Raw genomic sequence first — 20,085 nt, forward strand, 5'->3', positions numbered from 1 at the left:
CAGAAACAGTGTCTCTTGTTTGGAATTGTATTTTGAATGTAGTTCGGATTTTGTTGTGCCAGAAGGCTATGAATTGACCTTCCCCACTAACTCAATGATTCATAGCCGTTTTTAACTACCCTTTTGTTTTGGCTGAGTCAAAATAGACAACTCATGAGGATACAAGTCTCTAATGGCTCTAAAGTAGAACAACACCAGTGACTGTGGTAGGTTGACGTTTAATAATGGAAGTCAATAGAATATTTATTTTGGGTCTAGGGTATGTGATTGCAAGAAATCTGAGTGGACCTTTGTCTAAGTCTATACTCAGCAGAGTTTTAAAAAGTGTTTCAAAAATTTATATAAGATAAAGATTTAAAGAAAGGATTAGAGATCCTTATACCTTAGACAAAAAGACATTGAAGTTGAACATGCCTATTATTTCCCACAACTACCCTTTATAAGAGTTCATCTATCACTGGATAGCAGACATGCCACACATATGGCCTTTCAATATGACTCAGCCAGTGTGGCTGTGTATAAAAAGGTGTTATTTCAGGATTAAACAGATGATCCTTTATGCTAAGCTTTAACTCGCACAAATCCACTGGCTCCTATTAGACATGGAGCATATTACACCCCGTTAATCTCCCCGAACCTCTCCAGCGTGGAAGACTCATCCACACTTATGCAAAGGCTGCTGCTAAAACTGGTGCGTAACGGATAACTTTTTTTTTTCCCTCTTCCCACATTCTTTTGTTGCAAAGAACGTCCCTACAGCTTTCGGGGGTGGCATTTTTGCTATGCAAAGATAGTGTGAGAAATAATTAGCAGCATGTATTTGCATCATTAGCAGAGATTAACTGGTACAATGTTTGCATATTTAGGAGAAAAAAGAGAAAGTTGCAGTGACATGGCTGCATTGCTAGCGAAGCTTTCCTGGGGATCGACTGAAAAAAAAAATTGTCAGGAAGCTTTAAATAAATGAAACAACCAAGTGTTGTTCTTAGTATTAGGAGAAAAGTAAACATTTTTTCTTCTTTGCTTTACCTGTCGCTAGACCTGAAAAATAGGAATGTGTTTCATATCCATTTAGGAGATATATACTTGACCCTGAAGCGCCTTTCTGACAAAGCACTGCATGCCACTTGCAATAAACTTGCAGTAACAATTTTCATCGTCTATCTTTTTTAAGATCCCTTTTTCCCACAGCACAACATTTCATTTCTGAACCTGCTTTTGCAGACATGTAATACACATAATCCTCTAGGCTTTTTGGGCTTATCCAGATGTGCTAGCACCTGTTTGGTGCAATCCGTGTCTTGAAAATTAGCAGTGGCGCTTGAAAATGTTATTCTGAGCAAATACAAATTATTCTTTAAAAAATAATTTAAGCAACTATTTATATGTAGCATAATAATGCACTAATAATCTGACTGAAAAAAAAAAAAAAAGCTTCATGCCTTATAAACCTAACCAAATTACAAAACATTGTCCCATTTTCCTTATAGATTTGCTCACGAAAAGGGTTTCTGGGGTAACTAGTCAGCTATCTATAGCCAGGTAGCCTGGAATAATGCTAAATGATAGCTAGTTAGTGTTAGCCAGCTCGCATAGCTACATTAAACTTCCTCAGTTTTCAACTCTCCAGATATTAAAAGGTACAAAAATATTAACTGAAGGTTTAAAAGAGACAGAAACCATGGCTAAAGTTTAATCCTAGTATAATAATGAGGCATGATTTTGCCTGTCAGAGGCTAGCTAATGTTACAGCTATCAAGCCAAAAAGTAGCCATAATGCTAATGGCTAGACATTTTTCTACATAATAGTTAGCTAGATTTACTCTGTTTTAGAGAAGGAATGTAGGAGAAATGTTTCCTTTTAACCTGTTTGTTGAACCTGTTAAAAACAGGTTTAAAATTAAAATAACTTTTTTTCAGGTCAGCTAGTGAGCTAACTGCTTACATTTTCCCCTTAACTTTTCCCTTCTGTTTGCCAACAAAGCAACTTCTACCCAAGGAAAGGCTTGTGCTGAGTTTGAATGTAGCATGTGAGGATATCTAAGGGATATCTAAGGGACTGAGGCAAAACTATCATCAGTTTTACTCTCCACTTAAAGCCCAAATGCTGTTTGGGGACATTTGAGCAAAGTTGCAATCCCTGAAAAGTGCAATACCAGCAAACCTCTAGCAGCTAATGTATCCTCTAGACATTCTCAAGCAGTTCAGCTCTAGGTGAAAATCATATTTTGTTTGGCAAATCTCTGTAAATGTGAATAATTCACCACAGATATTCACTCTGCTTTTTTTTTTAATTTCTAAATTAACCCAGGCTGAGTCAATAACTATCTTTTGAAGCGTTATAAAATCATCTTACGGAAAGAGTCTCTAACCTCCGCATTTCTAAAAACAGGCTTTTCAGTTCACATAGCTGTGTGTTTTTACTTCATACTGATGATCAAATTACATGTAATTATGTACATAAGGCTCATCAGCAGCTCACTGGTTGTAAGGATAATATATGCTAATGGTGCTTCTAGAGAGGGCATATGTAAAATGCTAATTAACAGACATGGACAGAAGGTTTTCCTACATCTTGTGTCAAGTATTTGTGCCTTATCGGATGAATATGTTGTGCTTTACAATATATTTCTCATAAATGTGCATATAAGGGTTACTGACTTGTGCTGCAGCAAAGTGTCACAAAGTCAGTGTAGAACTTTCAAGAGCCTTTAGCATAATTTAATCCTTGCGTTTTATGCTGTGTCTGTACTCCAAATGCACCAGTGCACTTAACTACATATGCTACATCTTCAACAAGCATTAGTTCAGGACCTGTTTGTGATATACAAACTGTACAAACACAAGATATTTGTATATGAGATATTCATTACATTACTGAATAAACTGGTAATATTCTCTTCAGTATCTTTGAAAGATATTTTGCAAAATGGTACATGGATTTATGGGTATAATTTTTGAGATTTGAGTGATTGCATTTGATGTGGCTGAGATTCTGTGGTAAAAAACACATCAGACATGGTGAAGTTTTTCCCGGAACCTCAGTGACATTTTCCTTAGGCAAGGAATCCACATTATAATCTTCTTTCCCTCAGACAGATTATTACAAACTCAAAACTGGCTGTAGTCAAAACATGGAATAAATCAGATAAGTATAACTTGAGGGTGATGTAAGATATATTAGACTTCTTCTGGTCCATTTGTGTTTTAACCTTTGTTTCAAATGTATGGAATATTACAAAAAAAAAAAAAAAAAGTATAGTGGCAAATTCCTCAACTGAAATCAGCACAAGTAGTGATTCAACATTGTATATTTCATGTTGTGTTATTTACTTGCTGAATAACCATGTCTGTGTTTCATAGGAAATACATCTTTATAAAGCCAAACAGGGCCTCTTTTAGGGCTTCAGAATTCTGTCGGCATTGAATGGTAACATAGTGCAGTACCTGATTGTGTGAGTAAATGTCAGAGTTGTCAATGGCTCTGGTACACATTCCAGATATAGAAAGAAGAAGTAAAGACTGAATAGAAATAGAGCTACAAACTGAAATAAAGAGGAAATCTGTATGGAAAGAAATATAAAAAAAAAAGGCCACAAAATTCCTGAGAAACAATGATGTTTCATACATCACCAATCACATCACCACAATATGCCCAAACTTCCCAACTTGCCATTTTTGCATTTACCAACTAAGTCACCAGTTTAAATTTTACACATCCTGACCACCAAGGATGCCAGATGTGAAACACCTGGATGCATTATAAGACCTTTGTATCTTTTCTTCTCTACCACTGATTCTTTCCATGCTGTACAAAATTTAGCACCTAATCTACAAAATCCTTTCTGTAATTTTCCTTCTGTTACTATAGCAATTAAATCCCATTTGAATATCTTTATTGCATATCTATCATAAAAATAAATAAATAAGTAATAAAAATCATTAAATAAATGAACTGAAGCTTTAAGACCTTTGATTTACTGTTACAACTTTCTCTCAAAAGCTAATTAAAGCTAGATGACATGCACCTCAAAGAAACACACTAAATATACAAAGGATGGACCCTTGAGAGTACCTCTTCCGTGACAAGAAAAAAATACAGTTTAGTGCCTTAATTTCCGAGAGTGAAGAAAGAAACACTTTTTATTTTTAAGATTATATTTTCGGCTCCATGAACACCTTCATTTCCATTTTTTTTTTTTTTACCCAACATGAATCATCTGTTAAAATTGCACAGCATAACAGTCAGGCTCTTTTTTCTCAGGGCCTGTTTGGTTATTTAAAACCAAAAAAAGCACACACTTTACTGGAAGTTTACTTTTTTTCATTCCCAAAAAAGATCAGTCTGAGAAAGACTTTCAGGTACTCTTCCACTGCATGAAGCAACTCTTATAGTTCTCTATTGTTCATTGTGCTAAGCAGCTAACCAGATGCCTAGCCATATTTTTCCCCCTCGATTTATCTAGTCATCAATTTGTCCTCTTAAATCTCAAAGGCAACACACACAACAGATAGTCCCCTTCTATGAACTGTTGAGATGTGGGCTGTTTTATTAATCATAAAGTCTTGACTGTACTTGAGATAATTCAAAAACTAGTCAGTTACATATTCATACTAATCACTGAGCATGAATATGTGGAATTTTCCACACAAAAATGTAGTAACAAATATCTAAACCTTATTTTGTTTTGGAATATCCTCCTATTTTTGAGCTCCAGGGGTTGCCAAGTATTAGGGCTGTAAACAATCTTAAAAACAAGATTTAATCTGCTTGTAAATCTTCGCTTTGTCCTCTCTGCCTCTGTATCTCTCTACACATTTCTTTCTACACACACGCATTGCTGACTGCTATTGTCTAAGAGGGCAAAGTTTAAGTCACTTATTACATTTCCTACCAAATGCAATAAGTAACGATAAAAAAAAGAGATGAAATGTCAGAATTCTAAACACAAGAATGCATCCAAGATTGTCTCAGAGGGCATCTCCTACCTGCCCTTCCTTCACGGAAATCAATTCATGTTAACTTCAGTGTAACGCTAATAGAAAAGAGGAAAAATATATCATAGGCCAAGAGCACTGCACTGGCATAAATATATGGGGGCATTTATTTTATTTTATTTTATTTTTATTTTATTTTTTTATTGAAGTATATCACACTACTAAATCCTGAGTATGTTTTTTTTATTTATTTATTTATTTATTTATTTATTTATTTATTTATTTATTTATTTATTTTTTAAAGCCACTGTGCAATTCTTTAATTAAACATGGCTATGAACCAAAGTTGAATTTAATACCAAGCGATACTGAGAGAAGGCAGAGGCTGTATTTTATGGCATCACATCATTTTTTTTTAGTTTGTTTTGAAGTCTTTCATTTTCACCCTTCTTACCCACCATGCACCATCTGTTAAACTTCACAATATGAATATGAATGCAGAGCATGAGCTTCTAATGCAAGAGACTGTCCATCTGTTTTCAAAAATAAAATATAGGGGAAAAAATCTTCTAAAAAATAACCCAAGGCATTTCATGTGAATCTTGAAATAAGTAGTTTTACTTTGATCGGAAGTGGTATTTCACTTTTTTTTTTTTGGAAACCTCCTGCAGACCAGTGAAGCTTTTCGGGTTGCCTTCCACCTGTTAAGTGCTTTTTTATCTGTCCCCTCCACAGGCACTTGAGAAAACCATTAGAAATAAGCTCCGGTTACTTTAGCTAATTTATTAAACCCTTTTCTTCCACTTGCGGTGAGGTGATTTGGATGTAGGATACTTTAATTGGTCTTTGAGACTTTTCTAAAATTGTTAATCCAAGGTGTTGACTGCATTTCCTGTAGTTTCTTTCACAAACAAAGTGTTACTTCTTTCTAGTAAAACTTCACAGTGAGTATTTATTAGGAATTACTTCCAGCTAACTGCCTATTCACAGTGCTAGGTTCATGAACAAGCTAATAAAAAGACCATTGACATGGCCATTAACACCACTAACAATCTAACATGGTACTTAATCATGAAACCTTTTAGTGATTTGAGAAGACAACACTCATGGAGGAGACTTTAATAGTGCTGACGAGTCTAAATGACAATGACAGGTTGCTGTCATGGATTGCAGATCTAAGTATATGGGATATTCAGGATCTATATGGGTCTATATTGCTAGACTGACACAATTATTAATTGCTATTAATTGTAGCATGTGAGAAGAACCTGATCAGATACTGCTTTCTCAGCACGTAGCTGTCGGATCAACTTAATCATCCATACTGAAGTCCATTTCCCAGAACTCACAGGACCTACAAACATGGCCACCCGGACTACACTTTAAGACCAATTCATCTTTGTTTTCTTATTCCTGATCCCAGGTTGCAAATTCATGCATTATGTACACATATTTATTTTTCTGGGTCACATATTGTCTATTTTAACAGAGGTGTGCAGACTTATGTCTGTCGTAGCTTCTACCAAGGTCGTGGCTAGTGCTGTCTGATTCCTATGTGGAGAAACGGATTAAACCTTTGTGTCTTTTGTGAATTTTCTTTCTTTCTCAACATCAGCTCTAGTTTATGTAAACCCCACTCCAGTTCATCTGGCTCACTGGCTAAAGAATCCAACTTTAGAGCTGCCAAAGGCTGTGAGGAGTGGCATTCATGATCCCAGTATAAACACATGGCTTTCCTTTGCTTATTCATGCAGTATGCAGTATGGACATGTATCTGTTTTCCAGGGTCACAATGCTTTGCCCTTGCTATATTTTTTTTTTTTTTTTTCATATCTCAACAATTGGGAATACACATTGTCTCAAGTGTCTCTTGCACACACAGTATAATAGTCCAACATATGTTTAGACAATAGAGTGTCTTTTTCTCTATGACTATATCCTGGATTTTAGTGTCCAGTTTCTTCAGTCATCTTACTTCTGGTGAAACTGCAGTATTTTGGATCATCCAGAAAGATTTCCAACAATACTGCAACCTGTGGCTCTAGAACTGATTACAATGGAACAACAAATATAACTATTTAGGGAATTACGTTAAAATAGGAGATAAATACACAAATAAAGTTGAACTGCGAAAGAAAGAGACAAAACAAAACAAAACAAAAAAACTTACACAGTGTGAATGGATTAGGCATAGAGGCTAATCAATTCATCTATGCAACCCTTACTAAATCTCATAAGTGTGTCCTGTTTTCCAGAATTAATCAAAATCTTAATCTTGATAGAGAAGGTCTAAACCTAAAATGCTACAATCATAATTCTTTATCTATTACTATCGTAATCATTTCATTTAGATAACACAAAATACCTGAAGGTTTCAACTGCTACATGTAAACTACTTTCCTTTATTACTGAGATGATTCCATTCTTCTTTCTGGCACTCTCTCATTAAACTAAAATGCAAGATTTTTCTAGAAAAGCTTAAAAGCACCTAAACTAAACCCCTGAAGCAATAGTCCATATGCAAATCATGCCTCCTGCACCTTCTCACTAGAGCACGTATAATAAGAAGACCTTGATGTGAATAAAACAGTAAACTAACACATCCGTTCTGGAAGTCAGCGTGAAGGTCAAGCCCTCCCCGTCTTTGTTGTTCACTGACTGGTACTGCTAGAAAATATGTTAATTTGCTCCATGCTGAGTGGAGGACGTTCAGTTAAATATTCGAGTGCAACTCAAGAGACTTTAGTCTGAAGATTTCCTGTTGTTTCTCTTGTTATGCTCCATGTATTTACTCCTGTTATGCAGTACCCCCTGACAAAGCACAAGAGACTTGTCTTAGTCATTTGTTAGTTTGTGAATAACTGAGATGGCCTTTCACATAACAAGGCTCTAATGCTGTTGAGCTTTTGTCCTGGACTCTCGGTTAACTCAGGTAATTAGAAGGCAGGGGAAAAAACCCTGAGAGCCAAAAGTCCTTGAGGCGGGGTTTTTCTATTCTGTTATTTTTCACCATTATCTACCAGTGGCTCAATGGAGCTGCCATAGCCATTACCGCAATCCACTGCCAAGCGACCCTTCATTTGCACAGCCAGGACAACACACAAAAGAAAAAATAGAAACAAAACAAATAATATGGTGAACTCATGTTGACCTTTTTCTGCTGATCTGTGACCATATTCAAAGGTCTGAAGGAGTACTAGAGTTTTTCTGGCCAATTCTTTTCACCAATTAATGGACTGCTGATCAACCTAGTGAACTTCAAGTTCATTACACATTAAAGCCAAGGTATACCCCAAATTACATACCTGTACACTATTCTATGCCATTTTTTAGAATATACAGTGTGAGTAGTGTATGCATACTGTAAATTCCCACAAGAAGAAAGATAATGTACTTTTTCAACCGAAAGTGTGGAATGTTCCAGTCAGCAGTCATAGCTTTAGCTTACATAGCTAAAGAAGGGAAGGGTTAGCAGATACCTTGATGGCTGACAACACTCTGGTGGACAAGACATCTGGCAGATGTGTTTTAAATAAGCCATCTAGTGTGATTTATTTTTCAACATTTAAAATATTTAAAGTATTCTAATGCTAAAGCTAGCAGCATCACATACTGTAATGTGTGTTTGATGTCATCTGCCTAATGGCTTATACTTCCAGTTACTATAAGTGTATATATAGTATACTTCTTGGAAGTGGTAGCTCAGTGGTTAAGAGATTGGGTTACTGACCAAAAGTTTGTGAGTTTAAATCCCAAGGTCCTTAACCCTCAAGTGGTCAGTTGTATCAATTATATAAAAGTCACAATGGACAAGACGGTCTGCCAAATGCCATAAATGTAGTAAAGAATGTAAGTGGTACATTTGAGACGATATTCTTGACCCTTCTAAAATGCATAATTCATATATATATATATATATATGTATATATATGTATATATATATATATATATATATATATATATATATATATATATATATATATATATATATATATGTGTCCATTTTTTTCAAACACTAATCCACTACTAATTTGATCAATTTACATAAAGAGAAGTAAGTTATAATTCTATAATGTAGCTAAAATCACAATAGGAAATTTACATATACTAAATATCCAGAATCATGATTTTGCCATCTAGAACTTGGCCCTTTTACATCAGCTTGCCACATTCATTTAATATCTGTAAACACAGAAACACTGAATAGAACCATAAACACACATGTTCACACCTGGGGCAATTTAGGGAAGCCAGTCCAATTATTAGCATAACAGAGAGGGGGTAGAAACACTGAGAATTTGGTCTCTGGGGTAGACAAATCAATTGCCTGGGCATGCTAGACAAGCAGACTACATGTCTGTGTAACATTTTATTATTCTATTTATTTTCAGAGCAGCTTAAAAGATAAATAGATACAAAAGGCTACAGAGTGCAAAGCAAGGAAACTGTGCTTCCTGTTGAACTTGTATGTATGATTCTATACAAATACACTCTAGTCAAGTGCATTCTTTTCTGGATGGCCTGATGCACCTTGAAGTTACTCTACAGATGAATAAATTTGCCCAGATGGCACGGCAGATGAACTTTTCAGAATCAGGAATGTACAGAAAGGCAGACATCCTTACAAAAGTAAGCAGTATTATGCTGCACACAGGATTATAGAAGTCTGCCTCATACAGCCAGCTCACAGTTTAAATAACATGTCAAAGAAAAATAAAGATGCCAGACAGACTCAAACAACTTTTTGTGTGATGTGAATAAAGAAAAATTCAGCTGTAGTCCAAAATTTGGGTACAACCCAATACATTAGTCACTGTTTGATGGGAATTTGAGCAGTAATTTACTTCCTAAAGAGAATAGCTTGTTATGCTGTACTTTGGGTTTAAATTATATTATCTGTCACTTTTTTATTAGGTTTTTATGCAACCAGAACAAGAGACTGGGCAGGATGTTTGGAGCTTTGACTTGTTCAGTAGTCTAAGCTAATAAAACTCACAAGGATGTGCATGTAGAAATATGCTAAAGCTAATAAAATACACATGATTGCCTTAGAAACCTGCTGTATTTGAAATGAATTTAAAATCAATTCTATGTTATTTATATAGCACTTCTTTTCAATAGCATTGTACAATAACCATTGTCACAAAGCAGCTTTGCTGAAATCCGGGATCTAGCTTTAGATCCCTAATGAGCATGCCAGAGGAGACAGTGGCGAGGAAAATCTCCCTGAGATGACATGAAGAAATCTTGAGAAGGAACCGGACTCAAAAGAGAACTGATCCTAGCACTGAGGAGTGAGATAATTACACCGTACAGGTGAAGATGACGAGTGATGGAAGGGTCAGGCAGCACCTGAGCAGTTTTACCTGATGTCTGGTATATGCTCAGACAGAGAAGCTGTATTTCTAGCTTACACACACACATGCACACGCACACACACAGAGAAAAGCCTCTGGTAAAATGGCATTCCTTCAAGGTCAGTCAAGTGAAATGTGGATATGTAACATATGGGATGTAGTGACATTACTAAGAATATGCTCAGTCTTGGCTAGGCATATGTAGAGAAAGACCTTTTGAGTCACACCAAGAGCAAATTGAGATTATTTAATGCTAAAACAAGACCTCTAGCACATGTAAGCATGAGACGAGCATATGGTGCACACAATCTGTCCATTTCTACTGCATGTTTCTACAGCTCAGCATCACAGATGTATATTATACAGATGGTTATATATGCACATATTTCTTTATGGAGCAAAACATCGCTTTTAACAACAAACCTTGATCCAAAAACTGGAAATATTAATGCAGTTAGCTAGAAACACACACATGAAACGTCCAGATTTCCAAACAGTCTTAATACATTGTTAAGCAGCATTTTGGATTTTACATATATCTTATGTCGGTGCACACAATGTTTTATTATTATTATTATTATTATTATTATTTATTTTTTTAAAAAGGAGCTCACCTTCTGGTCGTGGCTGTAGGCCAGAGCCCAGTCCTCTTGTGAAGGGTGAAAAAGCAGACTCAGGACGTAGAAACTGAGACGGTATTTCTGGTAGCTCGCTCCTTCATCAGAACTTATAAGGATGCTGCTTTCGAACTCTGGATCGGTCAACACCATTACCTATCAAAAAAAGGCAAGATGTTAAAAATTATTGTTATTTTATTTAAATGATAGAAAGATATTTATAGGTTCTTCCTGGCATTTTGGTTCAGCCATTTTATTACACTGCTGCTAGAAAGCTAGTGGGTGGTATCAGATTCTGGGCAAAAAAATAATTACAAAATCACACATAAAGTTGGTTTTATCAGGATCCAGGATGCATATATACTGACAGAATAGAGCCACAGTACAGTATGCCTAAGCAGAATGAAAGGTTTTCTGTAGATATTTTGATAGATTTATTTATGATGTCAATAAACAGGGCTTTAGTATTTGCTAATATTACAGTCTGCACATATTCTGGCACATCACAGGCAAAGACTTTTTCTGTATTTTGTGCTATTAGATGACATCAGGTGATATTAGCATTAAATTTTACCAGTTACATACAATGCACTCAATTAATAGAACCTTCTGTACAGAAACATATGTTTAAATATAAATATAAACATATAAATGATTGTATTAATAAATATTAGTTCATGAAAATATTTTGTTGAGAAACAAGATAAGATTTGGAAATATAAATTTGCATTTCAGATTTTTTTCTGATTCATACATTTTATTGACAGACATATATGATCATACTGTTTGTGGTCCTGATAAACTTAAATAGCCTTTCTCTGCTGGAATTCTTCAATTTATTAGTTAGTTAATGAGATTAAGATATTGTTTTATAAGAAGTACTCCGACAGAACTTTAAAAAAGCAAAGAGTTTTTGAGGTTAAAAAAAATAATTGTTAGGACATGGTTCAGACTTTTATTTTCTAATTGCCTAAAACTATACATTTGAGTCATGTTAAACTGTAAAGTTTTTTGGGCTGTAAATTGCTAATTTAAATGCCAAAACGTTGATACCATATATCTCAACCTTACTCTTCACCTAGCTAGAACCTTGTAATACAGCAATGCAAATTCACACTAATGATTGAGGGTATTTATTGTAAGTGGGATGTGATAACTTAGTGGTTAAGGCATTGAACTGCTGATCGGAAGGTTGTGAGTTCAAATCCCAGGTCCACTAATCTGCCACTGCTGGGTCCTTGAGCAAGGCCCTTAACCTTCAATTGCTCAGTGATATAAAAATGTAAGTTCTCTGGATAAGGGTGTCTGCTATATGTATATGGTTCTTCCTGGCATTTTGGTTCACCCACAGAAATTTTGATTTATTTCCTATTTTTAAGATTAAGATCTATTTTAAGTTTTTTTTTTTTGCTGTAAATATTGTTTGCCATATTGCTGGGAGATCATGACTGAATCTTGATAATGCCACAGCCATCCATGCTGCTAAGCCAAGGTGGGAGGGACAGCATGAACCATGGGCTTCTATGAACTCATGTATGTGAAAGAGTGTGCATATCTCAGACACAGTGTGTGTTACTCTGATCTAAGATGTACCGAGAAAGCATGTCTTTGCCCTCACCCTCACAAGTTGGTAGTCCGCTAGTGAGAGGGAACTGTCAGATACCCAAACTGTGGCAAAATACACAGATGTACAATGTGTGTAAACGTTTTAGCAATAAGTACTTACAGACATTAAGAAAGTTTTCTGCCTGCCAGCTCTCTCTGAATAAACATAATTATGTGTGTTGTTTCAGTTCCATGGGTGTGACTTCATGGGTTGCTTCTTAATGAACCCACTCCTTTAGTAAGGGACACAGCTTCTCCACTCGTCCCCACTGTCTAACCCTTTTCATGAGGTCACATCAAGCAATCCAAGTGGAGTTTGAGTGACATTGATTTGGGATCAGTCCAGTGGCCAAACTTATAACAACTTGCACTGGAGATCAGAAGGAAACATTGATCTCTTGTGAACCCTTGTGAGATGACAGTTCAGGTTGCTTCAAATCCACTGCTGGTTTTTACCATTAATATCAGTTGAACTTAGTTGTCTCTGGTATTTAAAGGTTAAGCAAGCATACTCTTTAAGAGAACCACCGCCATGATGGCTTCCTATAGGAAAGGTCATTTCATATGGAATTGATTCGATGTAGTGCGAATTACCTAGTGCGAATGACTCGCTCAGCTTATTCTAACAGCGAGAATGAAGGTTTAATGAATTGTGCTGTCTGGGTTGGATGTGCAAAATTGATAAGCAAACACCAGGCACGATGAAGGCAAACTGAGAATGCCACTTACGTCTTCTCAAGCAGGTAATATCAGCTTAAAATTATATAATATGGTAGAAAGGGAAGGTAGAAAAGGAGGAAGGAGAAATTATCAAGTCGACAGTTCTAGTAAGGATCATTACTTGCACAATAGAGCTGCTTGGGTTTGCTTTAGTATATATGTATCATTAGTGACTCTCTTGCCAGAATAATAAACATATCTCAGGCTAATGGGGAGCAAGCTAAAAAAAAAAAAACCTACTTAATTGCCTAATGTAACAGGTGAAGGTACGTAGATACCTAATTTTAATTATAATTAAATTACAGAAGCCAGACTGTCAGCCAGACTGTATTTTTCACTGCCTATTCAGGCTTTTTCCTACTCAAACGGACTTGAATTGGAGAAAAAAGGGGGTGCATTTGTCACTGACAAACATCCCACCCCTCTTTCCCCGAGCTTTAACTACGAATCCCTCCAGGCGGTGATTTAGATAAATTGTTTTTCATTAAGTGCCAATAAACAGCCAGGCGAATCGCAGCCAGGATTTGAGCATGCTGAGGTCCTTCCAATTTTACCATTCATTACGGGCTCGAGGAGATGGCACAGGCCCCCCTCCAGGTTTCCACTATCTCCGTAGCTTGTCAGATGCAATTTGCCAGGTTTAAGGGGCTAATCATTTTCTATAACATTGTTTTAAGCAAAAGCATTTATTATGGAAGGGAAATTACTTCTGACCTTGGATTCTTGAGAATGTTACTGGAGTTTTATTGAGCCAAAGAAGGAGGAGTCCTTCAAGGAAGTTTGTCTTGCTAGAGGGAGACAATTTTGCACTTGGTAATACATAGTGGGGTCTCAGTACTTAACCCAGAGCTGTATGGAGGTGTGTAAAAAATAGCATAAAATGTAATGGAATTACTGCAAGTGCATTTTTCACTGTTTTCCAAATAATTATGCTCAGGAAAGAATAACAGCACTGAGTCTGCTCCTGTACTGCTGCATACCATTAGAGGGATCTTGGATTCACATGTTAAAACTCTTTATAGTCTTGGGTTTGTGCATGTGGATTTCCATTTCTATGTTGGTTTGGAAATATGTTTGGCTTCTCCTCTTATCGAAAACTTTAAGGTCAAGTATGAACCTTCTGACAGAGGCAACCAGGTTTAGAACTTTTCATATCCTGGAAATGTGCAGAACTCATGATGCCTCCAACCACAAAATAACCCCAAAACAATCCATGATCCACCTCCTCATTTCACAATGTCCAGGATATTGTAGTTAAGCTCTTAGGAAGGACTTTTCCTCTGTAACAGTTCCGAACATTTCCACTGAGTCTGTGCCCACTGTAGTCGCAGATGCTCTTCTGAGATGCTCTACTACTCTGCTCACCACGGTAGTAAAGAGTGGTTATTTGTGATGAAGCCTAGAACCAGTCTTTTGGGATTTTTCCACTGTAGAGACTGTTGCTTATTGAAATCATCCCATGAGATCAACAGTTTCTAAAATACTTACACTAGTCCATTAAACATACATGTCCCATTACTAAAATTGATCCGAAAATCAGGATTTGACCTGGAGACCAGACCACAAATCAGAGAGAGAAGTCCTATATGTTGATGACTTTTGCATATGACAGTCATGAACAAATGTGTCTTTGTGGGGAAAAAAGGATCGATGGAGAGTGGGGGATAAACACTGAATGTTATTAGCAGAAGCTCTCAGCAGTAAGCTGAAACAGCTTAATCTATATCCTCTAAATACTGATCCAAGGTGCAGAATGGTAAGCACTAGTTCTACCTGCCTGGAGAGAAGAAAAAAAAAACAGAAAGAAAAACTCAGAGTGGAATTAATCACGTCAAACATGATCAATTGCCTTTGTTTGGGAAAAGACGAACAGTCAAGTGGAAGCAGAATAATGCTTTGTTGCGATGCCCTTTTTAACCCATTTTTTCAGAACACAAGAAATGAAAACCTTTAGTGTCTTTTCAAGTACATTTAAAATTATGCATTTTTGAGTTGTTAGGAGGACCTCTCTTATCTATAGTTATGGTTGATGTATTGTGCATTATTTACACTAACTAAGATCCATTTTTGCCTAGTAAGCCTGAATAAATGCTGTGATGTAGCCTTAGAAGGTTCATCTAAAATGGAAAGAATCTGAGCGAATGGAGCGACCATGCTTATTTTGTTTTCAGGCACAGGAATGTTAAAAATATTTTTTTACTTCTCCCTATGCCTCTGTCCCAACTTGGCCTCCAAGTCAAGAGTATACTCCGTAAACCAAATGCTTTTCAGAGCTCTTGTTAGTCTTTTCTAATTTAATTGATGTCTTACAGAGCTGAGTCTACTTTAGCCCTCAGGGGGAGGCTTACAGGCTCGTGGGATGGAGGCCATGTTATTAGCCACTACACACGTTCCCGTTGAAGCCTTAATTCTCTTATTGGGCTGCCAGACCTCTCGTCACACATCTCCTGCTGTCTCTGTGATGAAAATAAAGAGACAGAGAGAAAAGCGGACCAAGAAATTGGAGGCCAGGGCCGAGCTTCAGTAAAGTGTAGTAGACTCGAGTAATGAGGGGAGACGTGGAGATTACAGAGTCTTTGAATTCTCCAGTTCCAGGCCATAAATTCAACAAAAAAAATCAGGAAAGAATATTTTATTCAGGGCTTGACAATAGGACACCTGATTGGTGTCTTAACTTGCTGCCCTTTCTGTCTCAAACTAAATCCTTTTTAAGAAATGTCTATTGTGGTTTTTAAACCAAGACTCAAAACACTTCTACAAATTTGCATTTTAATCTGTGCGCTTGTGTTATGAATGTTTTTTTTCTCTCTTATTATTGTTTTATATGCATATGGACCTCCCTGCTTTGTGCTTGACTCTGGACAAGGAGCTCAGATAAGCCTCATGAAATGTTTAGAATGTACATGAAAGTACAGCTGGGAATTCTCCAGAAATTATGTGGATGCTGCTTTATTGCAGTGGCAGCAGTGTGGTATAGCACATAACCCCAGGGTCCAGGGTTTGATGCTGAGCACTGGTATATATCTATGCAGAGTTTTGCATGTTCTTGCTTTATCTGTGTGGCTTTCCTGTGGGTTATCCAGTTTCCTCCCACTTTCTGAACTGGTTGGTAGCTGGGTGGGTGAGTCTTTGTCTGGATAAGTGACTTTGGTTTAGAAACTTTATGCTACATTACAACAATAGCAAAAACAAACATTTATAGATAACATATTGAGAGAAAAAGTGTAAATGCCTAAACAAAGAAATTGAGATCACAACTTGTTAAAGCTTTTAATTTTCCTTAATTAAGTAAAATTCTAGTTTAATTAAAATCTACGTTTCTGCTGATTTTATAAAAATGTGTGTGCATGTCTGTCTCTGGTAGAGAAAAAAAAAATACACACCACACGTATGTTTTTTTCAACTCTAGAAACAGTTGTGTGTCAAATTTCCAGGATCTTAGCAATTTCTGAAATACTCAAACCAGCCCATTTGGCAGCAGTAACTTTGCCATGGTCAGAGTCACTAAGATGAATCCTACATTCTGAAGCTTGATATGAATGTTAACTGAATTGTGTTCATTTGTGTCTGCATGATTGTATGCTTTGTGCTACTGTCACATGATTAGCTGAGTGAATACCTACATGAATATGTTTACAAATGTAGTCGGTGAGTTTAAACAAATGTTCTATCCCTGCACATCAGAACCAATGTAAGAATACATTTACAGTGATAACAGAATGGTCACTGTGAAATCTGAGGTATCATTATCACTCTGGGCAGCATGCCAGCATGAGCAATCTCTGTTTGAGAAACAAATCATTAACCTTTGAGCTTGTTACTGTTTGCAGACACGTTTAAATGTTATTCGAAGGGAGCATCGCCACTCCGTCAAACCCGCTGCTGGTGATTAGCGCACCCTTTAACCTTCCAAAGCAATCTGGCCTTTCACTTGACGAGAGGAAAAGTTGTGCATTGGGTGTCTAATGTAATCATGTTCTGAACTAACAAAGCCAGTACTTTTTTTTTTTGGCTTGAGAATCAGTAATGTTGGGGAGGGATTTCATATATGATGTGTGAACTGTGAACTGTTCACGCTTCCAGATACAAAACAAGACTCGCTCACCTTCCTCTGGTTGGTGGGGCAAACATACAGGTAACTCAGGACTGTCTTCACTCCCACTTTGTCGTTCAGTCTTTCATAGGTGGTGCCATAGTCTGTCGATCTGAGAGACAAAAAAGCAGCAGTATCATTCTCTGGCCTCTAAGTTTTTTATTAAAGACTATTAATGATTTTTAATCTCTGGTAATGTGGAAGTATTACCAGAGCCTATATATATATATATATATATATATATATATATATATATATATATATATATATATTCATTTTCCTACACACACACACAAACACCAAACCTTTTAACTTACATTTACTATATACCATGAGCTGTCAGTCTTTTTTTTTTCTCCCTTACATTAGAACACCATTAGCATGAGTTATCATGCCAGTCCATTTTCCTCTACTGTATGTCTCAGTGTTTTTGTGCTGGAGTGTTCGATGGCATGGCTATCATGTCTGGGTTTGAAGAGATTCTAGTAATATTGCATGAATTAACCTAGATATTAATATTTAGCATACCAAATGTTAACAATGAGACATTTTTTTGCACTTACATTTAAAACATCTGGAGCATTTTGATGATTGTTGGTGGCATTTTTTCCGGAGCCCATGTTCATTTCAAACCCTGGTATAAGTATACACAGGTCTCCTCCTGAATCACTCTACACCCAGCCGCAGGGACACGATGAGGCCTCAATGAATGTTTTAATAAATATTATTTAATTTATATGCTGTCACCTTTGCATTCACCAGAACCGAACTGAACACCTCTGGCAGATGTCAGAGCAAAGTGTTAGACAGCTCTCTCCACTACCTTCATCAAAACACTAATTAAAGGAATATTTTCTGAAAGAATGGTCCTGATTCTCCAATACAGGTCCAAAGATTTGTAGAATCTATGCAAAGGACGATTAAGGCTATTCTGGAGGCTTGAGATTTGACATGTGACTGTTTTTGTTTATCAGTTAGATATTATTATTATTATTATTATTATTATTATTATTAGATAATGTTATTTATATTTTGCTTTCAGCATTTATAATGCTAATCTATACCCTGTTGTAATGTATTTTTACTCAGCTAATCTAATCACTATTCACAATTATCTCTGTTTACTTCTCTGTTTCCTTCCTTTGCTAGAAACAGGACATATGCTTGCATGTTGCATCAACTGAATGTTTGATTGAGTTTTTCCCATTCGGTTCCTTTTAAGCGATTGTGAACTAATCAGACAACCTGTTCTGAAATCTGGGCTCAGTTTCATTTCAGGCAAAACTTGGAATTTTCACAGTAATAATTAATCTAATAAACTCACTTTATTTAAAGTAGCTATATGTAACTGTCGCTGACTTTTTTTGGTTAAAGAAACTCACAGAGGAGTATTTTGCCAAGCCAGTTTTATTTTAAAACTAAAAAAAGGTGATTTGGTAATTATGTATCATTTACCCTAGTAAATGGTAGTTTTTGTGAACCGCATCCAAGGTCTTAATGGTGAACGGATTTTTTTCCTCTTCTTATAAGTTCTGGCAGTCATAAACGCACACAGAGTGCAAGTAAATTACTAAAATTAGCTGCACACTGTGTGTAAATTGAGTGTGACTTTTTCTTTCATGCCCAATTTACACCGAGGGCCGTTCTTTGGAGCGGAAAACAACTGTGTAACAGCAAATAAAACTGAATAATGTAATAACAAAACGGCCATGAAAAGGCATAATCATAATTAAAGAAATAATTCCAAATTACGGTCTGATTTGCTAGTTTTTAGACGATTTCACAAGAAAAAACAAACAAACACATCTGAGCATTTTATTTCATCTCTAATCTCTAAAACTTTCCATTGTGTTTTCTTTAAATCTAAATATTCAGCATGCAAAATGACCTTTGCTACCTTGAGTATAAAATGTTATGAAGTTTATGACTTCTGAAGTGAGAGAGATGAAATTCTATACAGGGTGGCCTCCCACATAACTGAATGAGTCCAGTTTATCTGCACACTTACAAAATACATTAATAATTCATGCCTTCCCTTTGACTGAGTTAAAACTAAGGTACTAGGTAATACAAAAACGTGGAGAGAACTGGGATCAGAAACATGAATAATGTACGAGTTGAAAGCAACTATTAAACAACTCGATCCCACCAGGAATCTACAATTTACTTATATTTAACTGTCAGTTGCTATTAAATCAATGGTTTGGATGGAGGCAGCTCTTGAAACAGATACAGGAGGGTCCAAACATCTCAGACTATTCCCAGGAGCTAGTAGTGCATTAATATTTATTACGATAAATTCTATTTTTGCTGCTTGAGTAATCCGCATATGAAATATTGCTGTTTACATATATTTTTATATATAGATGTGTATATGCCATTTGCTTCATTGGCTGAAATTGTTACCATAATATTTACACCTGAAAATTTCTCATTTAATACCAGTTAGTAATCAGTTAGCACTCATTCATTTTCTTTAACAACTTAAGCTTGTCTTGTCTAGATTGCTTTGGGAATATCCCCTGAATGGGACATCAGTTTGTTGCAGAGCACTGCACACACACACACAGGCAATTTCAAACTATTGCGTCTGTGTAATATGCATAACTGCAAAAATGAGCAAAGATAATAGGTAGGTGTATTTAATAACCCCTGGAAGACAGTTTAGTGAACAGCAATGAGCAATTTATTAGATAGAGCAGGTACAAGTCCAAAAACAGGCATGGGTTAGGTGATCAGAAAACAGAGTATAAAA

The 20,085-nt window shown here is 36.2% G+C and overlaps 1 protein-coding gene across 1 annotated transcript in view; it reads right to left on the reverse strand.

Moving 5' to 3' along the window:
* Positions 1 to 20,085, reverse strand: part of sorcs3a (sortilin related VPS10 domain containing receptor 3a) — a 241,544-nt gene that overhangs the window by 80,240 nt on the left and 141,219 nt on the right. Inside the window, exons 3-4 of the mRNA XM_058381182.1 lie at positions 17,343 to 17,442; positions 10,910 to 11,068 (exon numbers count right to left, since the gene is read on the reverse strand). Coding sequence (XP_058237165.1) covers positions 10,910 to 11,068; positions 17,343 to 17,442 — 259 coding nt within the window. The remainder of the gene's footprint in view (positions 1 to 10,909; positions 11,069 to 17,342; positions 17,443 to 20,085) is intronic.

Source organism: Hemibagrus wyckioides, linkage group LG26 (assembly GCF_019097595.1).
Source record: "Hemibagrus wyckioides isolate EC202008001 linkage group LG26, SWU_Hwy_1.0, whole genome shotgun sequence".
Taxonomy (NCBI): domain Eukaryota; kingdom Metazoa; phylum Chordata; class Actinopteri; order Siluriformes; family Bagridae; genus Hemibagrus; species Hemibagrus wyckioides.